A 15,569-nucleotide genomic window follows, 5' to 3' on the forward strand; every position below is an offset into this window, starting at 1 on the left:
GTAGATCAAGTGCTTCCCAAAACTACCAACCCCTAGGTGAAATGTTGCTCTTCAATCTAAAAATGAAATACATTTTTTTAATCAGTTCACAATGACACACTGCTTAAGTTGTGCCTCCCTGTCTTGTTTTCTTCAAAATATTAACCTAATTCCTTTATGTCCAGCCTTTTAGCTCATCTATTGTATTTTTTGGTTGAAATGGTACATTTAGATCCATGAATGCTCCATGTAGTTTGTTTCAGTGAAACCTGAGTTTGTAATGAGCGCTATCTGTGACTCTGCTTCTGAAGAGTGATGTGTCTGCAGAATTACTCTGTTAAAGTTCATTCCACATGGGGAGGGGGAAGGGTAAGTTGGGACGAAGTGAGAGAATGCCATGGACATATATACACTACCAAATGTAAAACAGATAGCTAGTGGGAAGCAGCCACATTGCACAGGGAGATCAGCTCGGTGCTTTGTGACCACCAAGAGGGGTGGGATAGGGAGGGTGGGAGGGAGACGCAAGAGGGAGGGGATATGGGGATATATGTATATGTATAGCTGATTCACTTTGTTATAAAGCAGAAACTAACACACCAATGTAAAGCAATTATATTTCAATAAAGATGTTTAAAAAATAAAAAATAGTTCAGTTCCAAAGCCTAACAGAGAACTAAATGAGAATCTCAAGCAGGCTGGCTTTCCAGAATCCATCTCTCCTCTATGTAACACCCAGTTCAACTTTGCCACCATCCTGAAGTGCAGGACCTCTCTCGAGCTCTTACCTCTCTGCAGTAGAAGAGTGTTTACCATTTTAGAAGTTAAGTGGTTAATTTTAGTTTCTCTGTGCTGAAGATCATCCTCAGAATTAAAGTCTTAAGGCAAAGTAAGAACTCCAGATTTCTTTTCCTGCACTAGTCCTGTCACGCTTTTGATAGAAGTGACCTTGACAGGCAACTTTTTTTTCATGAATTTTGCTTTCTTTATATTTTTAGTGTCACCAGGGAGATGCAAGCAAGTACAGTACATTAAAGCTAATACATCACTACCTGTCAATGGTACCTTCCCTTTGGTACCCCTTTTCCTTGCTGATTTAAAACACTCAGTCCCAAAAGCTTATGGTTGAGTAGCAGGAAGCTAAATGATGTATTCCAAAGCTCTTAACATACTGCCTTGTGTAAATGGCCCGTTTGAGTATTTCAGAAACCAAATGGAAGAGAAAAGAACATTGAAAGCACTGAAAAGATTAACACCTGTTTCCAGTCTTCAAAGAAATTGGAGCACACTGTATATATCCAGAGTAAAACCATTTACTCTCTCCTGTTGAGAATTTGTATTCAAATCTTCAATTCTATGTGCATAACATCCACATGCTTATGTGTTTGTTTCACTACAGAATTCCACACAGGACTTAGAAGATGAAGTTATGAATGGCGTGCAGACAGAACTCCTGACATCGCCGAAAACAATGGATGCATTGAGGTATATTCTATTTATGTGAATAAGAATATTTTATTTCAATTTAATGTTTGGTTTTTTTTTAGATTATAGTTTTTATTTTATAGGAAACATCAAGATAAGTAGAATACTTGAGTGAAACCTAATTCTAAAATTAATTGCTAAATTACTTTTTTCTCTCATTTTTTTAATATAATATGAGAACTTCCTGACAAACATATATACAAATGAGCCTCAATGCTTCCAACTCTTCTGCAACCTGGATTTCTTAATTGCTTTTTTCTTCTCTTTGAACAACAGTTTAAAGTGAACATTTCAGCGTTCATCGTGGTGCAGTGTTTTTCTTTGATGTCAGCTCCTTGAATATTACTGTGCCTTGTGTTTTAACCATCTTGCAATATTTTCCTCTATGTGTATAAAATGAATCCAGACTATCAACCTGGATTTTTCATGTTTTTAATGTAAGTAACTTATTATACAAAGTTAGTTGCTGTCGTGTTTATGGGCACTTGCTTTGCTCTGTGCTAATTTCCAGTTCATCCCTAGCTACTGCCTGGGTTCAAATCCCAGTTCTGCGGCTTATTACTTCTAGGAGGTTAGGCAAGTTGCTCATCAATCTTTGCCTTAGTTTCTGGTCTGTAAAATGGAAATAATATTAAAACCTTCTTCAGAGGGTTAGTATGAAGACAAAATTAGTTATCATGTGTAAAGTACTTTGAACAGTGCCTGAGTCAGAGTAAGTCCTGTTGCTTCCACTATCATCAACATCATCATCATCTTTATTATTATCATCATCATCATTTTTAAAGTTGCTTCAGAATTTGCATAAGTAATTTCATGTTTAATAGATTGTTGGCTTTAGCCCTGAAAGGTGATGCTTTTAAGACTGATGGTCATTCATTCATTCAGTCAACATACTCCTTTCATTCAGTCCAGTTATTAATAGGTGCCAAGCATGTTACATGGAATTAGCTTTAAAAAAAATGTGTGTTCACCTTTTATCATGATGCTTTACTGTGTGGATTATCCTAATTGATGGCCATATGACATAGTTACTCTTTATTTAGATTGTGTTTCTTTGATTAATGAGCTGCACAATATTTAAACTTTGGTACAGAAAATCTCAGGGGCACTGTCTTTTTAGAAGCTTGATAAGATTGTTTTGGGAGGTAGGCATAATGAATGTAATACTCACGCTGTTTGCCTTTAATTTCATTTTTTTTTAATGTTAGCTTTTTGAAAAGTTTGCTAACATCTTAACTAAGTATTACGTTGTTATAGAGTTAACAATTGTTTGGTTTATGGCTGCATGAACAAATTAGCTCAGCTTTCTCCAGATAGAAGGAATTCAGAGAAATGGACTATAAGACTTTAAAAAAATAATATTCTTTAATGAAAACACATATGAGTATCTGTGTAATTTGATTATCACAAGGGACTTTTTGCATGAGTTTTATTGTCACCTTTAGCAGGCTAAGGAGTTGCAATCCAGAGCGGTTAACTTCTAGAGACCCAATCTACATTCACCACTCTTGTCTCCAAATCCTTTGACTCCAGTGTTACCTGTTGTGTGCACCTTCACTGATTCCTTGATGTTTTATTTCATGATGCATAATCAGGGCTAAGAAACTTGATGTGGTGAGCACCAGTGTAGGAAAAATCAGCTGAAATTAGTTTGAGGCCAAGATCAGAAAGTAGAGTGAATGTGAACTCCATTGCTTGCAGACTCTCAGATGGGGGGAAGATGAGGATATTAACAGTATGGAATGCAAAGCTGGGGCGGGGGGTGGAGATGGGCAGAGTGGCAGGAAGCTTAGAGATTAAAATTCTAGGACAGGACGTTGGTTCTAGCTGGTATGGAATGAGGAAGAAAGAATGGAAGGAAACTAGGAAGCCACTTACAGCTGAGTTACATCATCAGTTTTCTCCTAAGGCAATGATAGTCTGATACCCCACAGAGCTTGGCCCAAGCATAGGACCTTGGACTCACTTCCATGCAGATGGCATAGAAGCTAAGTAAATTACTGCAGAGTCCATCTCAAAATGTCTTCAACGTGTTGTGATGTTTTAATTCCCCTAGCTATTGTTCAAACCTTTGTTACTCTCTGTCAGACTATTGTAATAACCTACAAACTCTGCTCTTAAGTGTCAATCTCTCCTTATTCTCATTGATCCCACATATCACTACCGGATAAAATTTTTTTTCTTTTTTAAAATTTATTTATTTATTTTTAAAATTTTTTGGCTGCGTTGGGTCTTTGTTGCTGCGTGCGGGCTTTCTCTAGTTGCGGCGAGCAGAGGCTGCTCTCGGTTGCAGTGCGTGGGCTTCTCATTGTGCTGGCTTGTCTTGTTGCAGAACATGGGCTCTAGGCACGCAGACTTCAGTAGTTGTGGCACACGGGCTCAGTAGTTGTGGCTCGTGGGCTCTAGAGCACAGACTCAGTAGTTGTGGCACACGGGCTTAGTTGCTCCATGGCATGTGGTATCTTCCTGGACCAGGACTTGAACACGTGTCTCCTACACTGGCAGGTGGATTCTTAACCACTGTGCCACCAGTGAAGTCCCTGGATAAATTCCAAACTTCTGGATTTATTGAAGTCCTGAGTTTGAACACTACCTTTGTAACTGTGGACTATTTATTAAACCTCTTTAAAATATTCTTTTTTTTATTTTTACAAGGTGGTGTTTTTTTAAAATTAATTTATTTATTTTTGGCTGCATTGGATCTTCGTTGCTGAGCGTGGATTTTCTCGAGTTACTGCGAGCGGGGGCTACTCTTCGTTGCGGTGCGCGGGCTTCTCATTGCGGTGGCTTCTCTTGTTGCGCGGAGCACGGGCTCTAGAGCGCAGGCTCCAGTAGTTGTGGCGCATGGGCTTAGTTGATCCACGGCATGTGGGATCTTCCTGGACCAGAGCTCGAACCCGTGTCCACTGCATTGGCAGGCGGATTCTTTTTTTTTTCGTAAATATTATTATTTTTTATTAGTTTCTGCTTTATAACAAAGTGAATCAGTCATACATATACATCTGTTCCCACATCCCTTCCCTCATGCATCTCCCTCCCTCCCACCCTCCCCATCCCACAAGACACAAGTAGGTCTGTGTCTTTATTCCTGTTTTACCCCTAGGTTCTTCATGACATTTTTTTTTTAAATTCCGTGTATATGTGTTAGCATACGGTATTTGTCTTTCTCTTTCTGACTTACTTCACTCTGTATGACAGACTCTAGGTCCATCCACCTCATTACAAATAGCTCAGTTTCGTTTCTTTTTATGGCTGAGTAATATTCCATTGTATATATGTGCCACATCTTCTTTATCCATTCATCCGATGATGGACACTTAGGTTGTTTCCAGCTCCGGGCTATTGTGAATAGAGCTGCAATGAACATTTTGGTACATGTCTCTTTTGGAATTATGGTTTTCTCAGGGTATATGCCTAGTAGTGGGATTGCTGGGTCATATGGTAGTTCTATTTGTAGTTTTTTAAGGAACCTCCATACTGTTCTCCATAGTGGCTGTACCAATTCACATTCCCACCAGCAGTGCAAGAGTGTTCCCTTTTTTCCACACCCTCTCCAGCATTTACTGTTTCTAGATTTCTTGATGATGGCCATTCTGACTGGTGTGAGATGATATCTCATTGTAGTTTTGATTTGCATTTCTCTAATGATTAATGATGTTGAGCATTCTTTCATGTGTTTGTTGGCAGTCTGTATATCTTCTTTGGAGAAATGCCTATTTAAGTCTTCTGCCCATTTTTGGATTGGGTTGTTTGTTTTTTTGCTATTGAGCTGCATGAGCTGCTTATAAATTTTGGAGATTAATCCTTTGTCAGTTGCTTCATTTGCAAATATTTTTTTCCCATTCTGAGGGTTGTCTTTTGGTCTTGTTTATGGTTTCCTTTGCTGTGCAAAAGCTTTGAAGTTTCATTAGGTCCCATTTGTTTATCTTTGTTTTTATTTCCATTTCTCTAGGAGGTGGGTCCAAAAGGATCTTGCTGTGATTTATGTCATAGAGTGTTCTACCTATGTTTTCCTCTAAGAGTTTGATAGTTTCTGGCCTTACATTTAAGTCTTTAATCCATTTTGAGCTTATTTTTGTGTATGGTGTTAGGGAATGATCTAATCTCAAACTTTTACATGTCCCTGTCCAGTTTTCCCAGCACCACTTATGGAAGAGGCTGTCCTTTCTCCACTGTACATTCCTGCCTCCTTTATCAAAGATAAGTTGGCCATATGTGCGTGGGTTTATCTCTGGGCTTTCTATCCTGATCCACTGATCTATCTTTCTGTTTTTATGCCAGTACCACACTGTCTTGATTACTGTAGCTTTGTAGTATAGTCTGAAGTCAGGGAGCCTGATTCCTCCAGCTCCGTTTTTCGTTCTCAAGATTGCTTTGGCTATTCGGGGTCTTTTGTTTTTCCAAACAAATTTTGAAATTTTTTGTTCTAGTTCTGTGAAAAATGCCAGTGGTAGTTTGATAGGGATTGCATTGAATCTGTAGATTGCTTTGGGTAGTAGAGTCATTTTCACAATATTGATTCTTCCAATCCAGGAGCATGGTATATCTCTCCACCTATTTGTATCATTAATTTCTTTCATCAGTGTCTTATAATTTTCTGTATACAGGTCTTTTGTCTCCTTAGGTAGGTTTATTCCTAGATATTTTATTCTTTTTGCTGCAATGGTAAATGGGGGTGTTTTCTTGATTTCATTTTCAGATTTTTCATCATTAGTGTACAGGAATGCCAGAGATTTCTGTGCATTAATTTTGCATCCTTCTACTTTACCAAATTCATTGATTAGTTCTAGTAGTTTTTCGGTAGCATCTTTAGGATTCTCTATGTATAGTATCATGTCATCTGCAAACAGTGACAGCTTTACTTCTTCTTTCCCAATTTGGATTCCTTTTATTTCCTTTTCTTCTCTGATTGCTGTGGCTAAAACTTCCAAAACTAAGTTGAATAAGAGTGGTGAGAGTGGGCAGCCTTGTCTTGTTCCTGATCTTAGTGGAAATGGTTTCAGTTTTTCACCATTGAGGACAATGTTGGCTGTGGGTTTGTCATATATGGCCTTTATGATGTTGAGGAAAGTTCCCTCTATGCCTACTTTCTGCAGGGTTTTTATCATATATGGGTGTTGAATTTTGTCGAAAGCTTTCTCTGCATCTATTGAGATGATCATATGGTTTTTCTCTTTCAACTTGTTAATATGGTGTATCACATTGATTGATTTGCGTATATTGAAGAATCCTTGCATTCCTGGAATAAACCCCACTTGATCATGGTGTATGATCCTTTTAATGTGCTGTTGGATTCTGTTTGCTAGTATTTTGTTGAGGATTTTTGCATCTATGTTCATCAGTGATATTGGCCTGTAGTTTTCTTTCTTTGTGACATCCTTGCCTGGTTTTGGTATCAAGGTGATGGTGGCCTCGTAGAATGAGTTTGGGAGTGTTCCTTCCTCTGATAGTGTTTGGAAGAGTTTGAGAAGGATGGGTGTTAGCTCTTCTCTAAATGTTTGATAGAATTCGCCTGTGAAGCCATCTGGTCCTGGGCTTTTGTTTGATGGAAGATTTTTAATCACAGTTTCAAGTTCAGTGCTTGTGATTGGTCTATTCATATTTTCTATTTCTTCCTGAGTCAGCCTTGGCAGGTTGTGCATTTCTAAGAATTTGTCCATCTCTTCCAGGTTGTCCATTTTATGGGCATAGAGTTGCTTGTAGTAATCTCTCATGATCTTTTGTATTTCTGCAGTGTCAGTTGTTACTTCTCCTTTTTCATTTCTAATTCTATTGATTTGAGTCTTCTCCCTTCTTTTCTTGATGAGTCTGGCTAATGGTTTATCAATTTTGTTCATCTTCTCAAAGAACCAGCTTTTAGTTTTATTGATCTTTGCTATCGTTTCCTTCATTTCTTTTTCATTTATTTCTGATCTGATTTTTATGATTTCTTTCCTTCTGCTAACTTTGGGGTGTTTTTGTTCTTCTTTCTCTAATTGCTTTAGGTGCAAGGTTAGGTTGTTTATTCGAGATGTTTCCTGTTTCTTAAGGTGGGATTGTATTGCTATAAAGTTCCCTCTTAGAACTGCTTTTGCTGCATCCCATAGGTTTGGGGTCGTCGTGTCTCCATTGTCATTTGTTTCTAGGTATTTTTTAATTTCCTCTTTGATTTCTTCAGTGATCACTTCGTTATTAAGTAGTGTATTGTTTAGCCTCCATGTGTTTGTATTTTTTACAGCTCTTTTCCTGTAATTGATATCTAGTCTCATAGCATTGTGGTCAGAAAAGATACTTGATACAATTTCAATTTTCTTAAATTTAACAAGGCTTGATTTGTGACCCAAGATATGATCTATCCTGGAGAATGTTCCATGAGCACTTGAGAAAAATGTGTATTCTGTTGTTTTTGGATGGAATGTCCTATAAATATCAATTAAGTCCAACTTGTTTAATGTATCATTTAAAGCTTGTGTTTCCTTATTTATTTTCATTTTGGAAGATCTGTCCATTGGTGAAAGTGGGGTGTTAAAGTCCCCTACTATGATTGTGTTACTGTCGATTTCTCCTTTTATGGCTGTTAGTATTTGCCTTATGTATTGAGGTGCTCCTATGTTTGGTGCATAAATATTTACAATTGTTATATCTTCTTCTTGGATCGATCCCTTGATCATTATGTAGTGTCCTTCTTTGTCTCTTCTAGTAGTCTTTATTTTAAAGTCTATTTTGTCTGATATGAGAATTGCTACTCCAGCTTTCTTTTGGTTTCCATTTGCATGGAATATCTTTTTCCATCCCCTTACTTTCAGTCTGTATGTGTCTCTAGGTCTGAAGTGGGTCTCTTGTAGACAGCGTATATATGGGTCTTGTTTTTGTATCGATTCAGACAATCTGTCTTTTGGTGGGAGCATTTAGTCCATTTACATTTAAGGTAATTATCGATATGTATGTTCCTATTCCCATTTTCTTAATTGTTTTGGGTTCGTTATTGTAGGTCGTTTCCTTCTGTTGTGTTTCTTGCCTGGAGAAGTTCCTTTAGCATTTGTTGTAAAGCTGGTTTGGTGGTGCTGAACTCTCTCAGCTTTTGCTTGTCTGTAAACGTTTTAATTTCTCCATCAAATCTGAATGAGATCCTTGCTGGGTAGAGTAATCTTGGTTGCAGGTTTTTCTCCTTCATCACTTTAATTATGTCCTGCCACTCCCTTCTGGCTTGTAGAGTTTCTGCTGAGAGATCAGCTGTTATCCTGATGGGGATTCCCTTGTGTGTTATTTGTTGTTTTTGCCTTGCTGCTTTTAATATGATTTCTTTGTGTTTAATTTTTGACAGTTTGATTAATATGTGTCTTGGCGTATTTCTCCTTGGATTTATTCTGTATGGGACTCTCTGTGCCTCCTGGACTTGATTAACTAGTTCCTTTCCCATATTAGGGAAGTTTTCAACTATAATCTCTTCAAATATTTTCTCAGTCCCTTTCTTTTTCTCTTCTTCTTCTGGAACCCCTATAATTTGAATGTTGGTGCGTTTAATGTTGTCCCAGAGGTCTCTGAGACTGTCCTCTGTTCTTTTCATTCTTTTTTCTTTATTTTGCTCTGCAGCAGTTATTTCCACTATTTTATCTTCCACCTCACTTATCCGTTCTTCTGCCTCAGTTATTCTGCTATTGATCCCATCTAGAGTATATTTTATTTCATGTATTTTGCTTTTAATCGATGCTTGATTCATCTTTAGTTCTTCTAGATCCTTGTTAACTGTTTCTTGCATTTTGTCTATTCTATTTCCAAGATTTTGGATCTGGGAAATAGAATTTTGGATCATCTTTACCATCATTATTCTGAATTCTTTTTCAGGTAGACTGCCTATTACCTCTTCATTTGTTAGGTCTGGTGGGTTTTTATCTTGTTCCTTCTCCTGCTGTGTGTTTTTCTGTCTTCTCATTTTGCTTACGTTACTGTGTTTGGGGTCTCCTTTTTGCAGGCTGCAGGTTCGTAGTTCCCGTTGTTTTTGGTGTCTGTCCCCAGTGGCTAAGGTTGGTTTAGTGGGTTGTGTAGGCTTCCTGGTGGAAGGTACTAGTGCCTGTGTTCTGGTGAATGAGGCTGGATCTTGTCTTTCTGGTGGGCAAGTCCACGTCTGGTGGTGTGTTTTGGGGTGTCTGCGGACTTTTTATGATTTTAGGCCACCTCTCTGCTAATGGGTGGCGTTGTGTTCCTGTCTTGCTAGTTGTTTGGCATAGGGTGTCCAGCACTGTAGCTTGCTGGTCGTTGAGTGAAGCTGGGTGCTGGTGTTGAGATGGAGATCTCTGGAAGATTTTCGCCGTTTGATATTATGTGGAGCTGGGAGGTCTCTTGTGGACCAGTGTCCTGAAGTTGGCTCTCCCACCTCAGAGGCACAGCACTGACTCCTGTCTCCTCAATTTGGGATGATTTGTTGTCTATTCATGTATTCCACAGATGCAGGGTACATCAAGTTGATTGTGGAGCTTTAATCCGCTGCTTCTGAGGCTGCTGGGAGAGGTTTCCCTTTCTCTTCTTTGTTCTCACAGCTCCTGGGTCTCAGCTTTGGATTTGGCCCCGCCTCTGCGTGTAGGTCGCCGCAGGGCGTCTGTTCTTCGCTCAGACAGGACAGGGTTAAAGGAGCAGCCTCTTCGGGTACTCTTGCTTACTCAGGCCGGGCGGGAGGGAGGGGCACGGAGTGCGGGGCGAGCCTGCAGCGGCAGAGGTCGACGTGACGTTGCACCAGCCCGAGGCGCGCCGTGCGTTCTCCCAGGGAAGCCGCCCCTGGATCCCGGGACCCCGGCAGTGGCGGGCTGCACAGGCTTCCGGAAGGGCGGTGTGGACAGTGACCTGCGCTCGCACACAGGCTTCTTGGCGGCGGCAGCAGCAGCCCCAGCGTCCCACGTCCATCACCGGGCTCCGCGCTTTCAGTCGTGACTCGCTCCCGTCTGTGGAGCCCCTTTAAGCAGCGCTCTTAATCCCCTCTCCTCGCGCACCAGGAAACCAAGAGGGAAGAAAAAGTCTCTTGCCTCTTCGGCAGCTCCAGAGTTTTCCTGGACTCCCTGCCGGCTAGTTGTGGCACATTAGCCCCCTTCAGGCTGAGTTCTCGCCGCCAGCCCCAGTCCTCTCCCTGCGCTCTGACCGTAGCCCGAGCCTCAGCTTCCAGCGCCGCCCGCCCTGGTGGGCGAGCAGACAAACCTCTCGGGCTGGTGAGTGCCGCTCGGCACCGATCCTCTGTGCGGGAATCTCTCCGCTTTGCCCTACCCAGGTATGTGGGGAGTTTCTTGCCTTTTGGGAGGTCTGGGGTCTTCTGCCAGCATTCAGTAGGTGTTCTGTAGGAGTTGTTCCACGTGTAGCTGTATTTCTGATGTATCTGTGGGGAGGAAGGTGATCTCCGCGTCTTACTCTTCCTCCATCTTCCAGATAGCCTTTTAAACATTTTATTTCCTGGATCTTCTGAACATACCAGCAAATCATGTACCTTTTTGATTTCATCTCTGCTGTTGAATTTACAGTAGTTGTTAGAATCCTAAGGTTTTTTGTTTTTCTTTTTAATATGCCACATCTGATTTTTTTGGTTTTTGTTTTTTTAGCAGGAACTCATTTGTCTTCTTCTTATTATTTTTGTTTGTTTGTTTTTCTGTCCCAGTAATATGACAAGAACAGTGGAGATTTCTGGGGAAGGAGGCCCTTTGGGAATACATGTAGTACCTTTCTTTTCATCTTTGAGTGGAAGGTAAGATGTTTTCCTTATATCAGAAGCTCATACTAATGCAAAACTTGACTTGAGCTCATTTTCCCAAACATTTTTTAGAAGGGGATTAAGTGTATGTCTCTGTTATTTAGATAGACACCTCAAGATATACTTCTGTTGGCCACTTATATGTTAGAAACAAAATAACATCACTTCTAGGATACGATGGAAAAGAAATCATGGCTTCAGCATTTACAGTTAATTAAGAAGTACTTTATTAAAGTATTCTTATCAGTGACACATAGACAGAAATCATGGAAAGACTTTAACATATTGTTAGAGAAATATAGCAACTGAATTTTTTAATGTTCAAAAATACACTTAAATGAAATATAGTAATTCCAAATGGATATTTCTTGATATGCCTCAGGTTTACAGAACTTAGGATAATAAATATTCTAATATTATAAGTAGTTATATCAGAAGTTAAATATGTTTTGATTTTAGCTATAGTAGCAAAATGCCATTATTCTATTTATTTTGTTCTAAAATAAAATATAACCAATTAAAAATAATTTATCGCATCCTTTTGAAATTTTAAAGACATTATATTTCTAAATCCATGCTGGTAAATGGTCATTTAGATTGCATCACCATCTCCTGAAATTTGTGTCTACTTAACTGGCTGTAAAACTTGTTTTACTGATGGGAATTAAAGTGTGTGTCTGAGAGTTAATATTAGTTCTAACAAATTAGTTATAACAACCTTACAAAACTAGTATTAGATATTACGTTATTATAATACTTTTCAATAGGATGACTACCTTTTGCACTAGATTGACACTGACAAAGGCTGTCAGAAACTTAAAGAAAATGAATTTCTCACCCATATGATATGATTTTAATTAATTTGCTAAATTTATTTTCTTAAATTAAATATATCATTGAAAAGGCAAAATACCTGATTTTAGCTTAGGTGATCAAAGACCAGAAAAGTCGGTTGATTTTTCTCAAGGTCATACAAAATCCAGATATCTTGACTTGACCTCACTCCATTGCTCTTTCTAGAACAAAACTTTTCCCAAAGCTTATACAGTATTTATTTACTGGTTCTGAATATTTATTCAATTTGGTCTGCCATACAGCGGGAAGAACAGATTTAGTCATGATATTTTGGTTGGCATCATTTTCAGTAGGTAGCCATCTGCTACCTGTAATTGCTAAGTCATCACCTTCTTTAGCAAATAACATCTGATGCCAAGCTCTTGCTGGAATGAATGTCCCCTAAAAAGAAATGAACTGAAAAGCTAGTGGCTCTTATTGTCTCATTTCCTGTATGTGTTAATAAGCATGTTTATAAATGTTATGGGTTATGGCACAGGACAAGCTGAGGTTGTTTTTGATAGACAGGGAGAGTATTTACCTAGTTGTCACGAGGAATTCTAATGGCTTTTGTCAGAGGTGTACTGGTAGAGCTTTGTGAAATACCAGTGTGGCTAAATTACTAGGCCCTTTAGCTTAATGAAGCTGGAATAGACCACAAGATCATCCCAATTTTCAAAACATGAAAAAATACACAACATGACAGTCACCCTACATCATTTTCAATTGTTCAGAAAACAAGTTGACCCTATAGACCAAAAATCACCTTCTCTCACTTCAAATGAGGAAAACACACTAGAATGCATTGATTTACCCCCTGATCCTTCCCAGTTCTGATTTCTAGCATAAGCTTTATAGAATAGGAAAAAGTATTGGACTCGGATCTGGAACAATTGGACTTGAATCTCTCTGTTCTCTTTTGTATAACCTTGCGTGAGTCCCCTAAATTTGCCTCTTGTGAATACCTACTTCACATCAAGGTTGTGGGGATTAAACCACATTAAAAATGTGAATGCTCCTTGTGAAACACAACATACAAATGTGTAAATTATTAGGATTAATACTATTTTGGCTAAAACAGAAAAACCTTGTTCAGAAATGAACTTTTATAAGTTCATGGTCAACTGTTCAGTAAATTGGTGAAATAATTTTCTCTGTGTGTGTGTGTGTGTGTATTTTTTGCTATCCACTGGTATTATAGAAAGGAAATTTAATTAAAAAACATAAAAAATAATATGGAAGTGGAGACATGAGCCAATAAAAGTTAAGAAGTAATGAGTACAGGCTGAAACAGCACACTTAACTCAACCCATGTGTCTAGACGCAATTGCATACAGAGTGTGTCAGACAAGTGTCTGACTTCATCATGCCATATGGTTGCCCTCTGTGAGCACAGGGGATGGGGGGAGTTAAGGTCATAGTGGTAGACTTAGTTCTTCATTTCCTTCCATTTATTGGTTTGTGTCATTATTTTAAATTAGAATTTACATTTAATTATTTACTAAGACTACTGTAATTTGCTCTGCCTTCAATTTCTTTTTAATTTTTTTCTTTTACAAAAATAGAGCCACACCTGTTGTAGAATTAAGTCCCTAATCAAAGTTAGAACACCCCGAGTACAACACACTGGCTGCTGTACTAAATAAGGCCTCAATGGTTTCATTGGGGTACAGAATGCTGCTTGTACAGAGGACCATTGGTTCGCACAATAAAAACAAAAATGCAAGAAAAAACAATACAAAACAAGAGTCCCTGAAAGTAAAAAGCAACTTAATTTCATTCTTTTTTTTCAAAAAAAAAATATATAGTTTTATTTTAGAATTAAAGCATAAAATCTAATTATCAGTAAATAAAGATAGCATAATATACCTGTTTCATAGTAAAGACAGCTGAATATGAGGCAGAAGAAGGAAGGAATGAGTGATATATAATGTGAGCAGAGAAGATGTTTAGGTAAAAACTCTAAGCTGGTGAGCAGCCTAGGCAGTGTGATACAGTGGGAAAAAAGGAGGAGGCCAGCAGGGCATAGGTTTGTGCCTAAGTGATCATTAGAAGGGCAAGAAGCAATTGTTACCCCTCTTATTCTGCGGGGCTGTGGGTTTCGGCCTCCTTTATCACTGCTTCTTAATGCAAATTAACTGGTTCATCTCAGCCTATAACTCATCGATGGCATTAATTTTTAAATCCTGAGAGCCTTGGTCCCAAATGAGATAGCTATCCACAGCTCACCCATTTGGGGCAAAGAGAATAAAGAGGGACTCTTTTCTGAGCCTTCTCATACTGGTCTGGATGAAATCAAACTGGAAGGAATCCATCCCTTCCATAGAATAAAGAAGGCAGGAGTGGTTTGTTGCCAGGGAACAAACTAATAAAATCAGTTAGTTTTACATTTTACCAAAATTACCTCTGACATATGGGTTTTACAGTTGGGCTTATTCTGTCAATAAATTTTTCATGGAAAGTTAGGTTATTTAGTTGAGTGAGGTTCACATAGCATACTCCAGCTGTAATATGCCAGCTAAATTGCAACCCAGTGGCCTGAAAGAATTAATTCATCTCCCAAAATGTGAAATTAAATCCTAGGGAGTAACATTACATGACTGATGATGTACTGAATTAAATTAAAGGAGGACTTGAATGCTTGTTAAAAAAATATCGCTTACATAAACTAGTTTATAACCACATGTGAGCCTCCTAATGGGTCGTGTTATTGTGAATCCACCATAACAAAAATCCAAAATGTGAACTATTAAAGAGTTATTCAGTTTAGGAGAGAAACAGTATTTTATTCTATTTCTTTCCTTTTTTTTTTTTGACATGTCAAATAGTTCAATTTTTAATATTATGTTATGAGATTAAGGTGGGATTAGTACTTTAAATATATTAATTTAAATCTCAGATCCTTTATCAAATAGTAGCTTTGGCCCTTATTCTCTTCCACCCAGAAGATGATTAATTTACTAACCTACTAGAAGTAGGAAATGAAGCATCACTGCACACTTGGCCTGTGACCCTGAGCTTTCCCCACAATAGGTGACGTGACTATTTGCTCTGCTTTCTCCTGCGTCAGCGTACTGTGTTCATTTAACTTATTTAAAGTAGAGATCTAAATAGCCCTGCATGTGCCTCTCCTCCGGCTGTCTTGAGATGACATGAGCTCATCAGATGAACTGAGGCCCTGGAGGCCAAGGTCCCACTTTGTGGCAGCTCCAAACAGGAAGATGGTTTTCTCTTCCACTTTCATTAGAGACTTCCCTTTTTTATAGCAGACCCTATTATGCACACATAAAATGTGTTCATGTTTTATTTAGATTTGAGTCTTAATGCAAAGGGACTACGTAATAGCACCTAGGGCCCCTATATGAAAGAGAGTGACAAAGTAGGAAAACAAGAGGATGAGGGAAGAGGAGGTGGTGGTTTCTCCACATCTAGCAGACTCCTCTTGGAGGACGTGTCTGTTTTATCCTGAGACACCTGGGACCCTGACATGCTGCAATGAACAGGGAAATCCCTCACATGAGAAATGGCTAAAGTATACACAAGTTTGATTTCTTTGAGTTTT

General features: G+C 38.7%; 1 protein-coding gene across 2 annotated transcripts in view; it reads left to right on the forward strand.

Moving 5' to 3' along the window:
• PARD3B (par-3 family cell polarity regulator beta) overlaps nucleotides 1–15,569 on the forward strand; it is a 1,049,764-nt gene that overhangs the window by 521,274 nt on the left and 512,921 nt on the right. For both annotated transcript variants that reach the window (XM_081242115.1, XM_081242116.1), the window contains exons 5-6: nucleotides 1,379–1,464; nucleotides 11,081–11,167. In XM_081242115.1, the coding sequence (XP_081098241.1) occupies nucleotides 1,379–1,464; nucleotides 11,081–11,167 (173 nt within the window). The remainder of the gene's footprint in view (nucleotides 1–1,378; nucleotides 1,465–11,080; nucleotides 11,168–15,569) is intronic.

The sequence above is a fragment of the Mesoplodon bidens genome (assembly GCF_964165515.1).
Source record: "Mesoplodon bidens genome assembly, chromosome: 8".
NCBI classification, from domain to species: Eukaryota; Metazoa; Chordata; class Mammalia; order Artiodactyla; family Ziphiidae; genus Mesoplodon; species Mesoplodon bidens.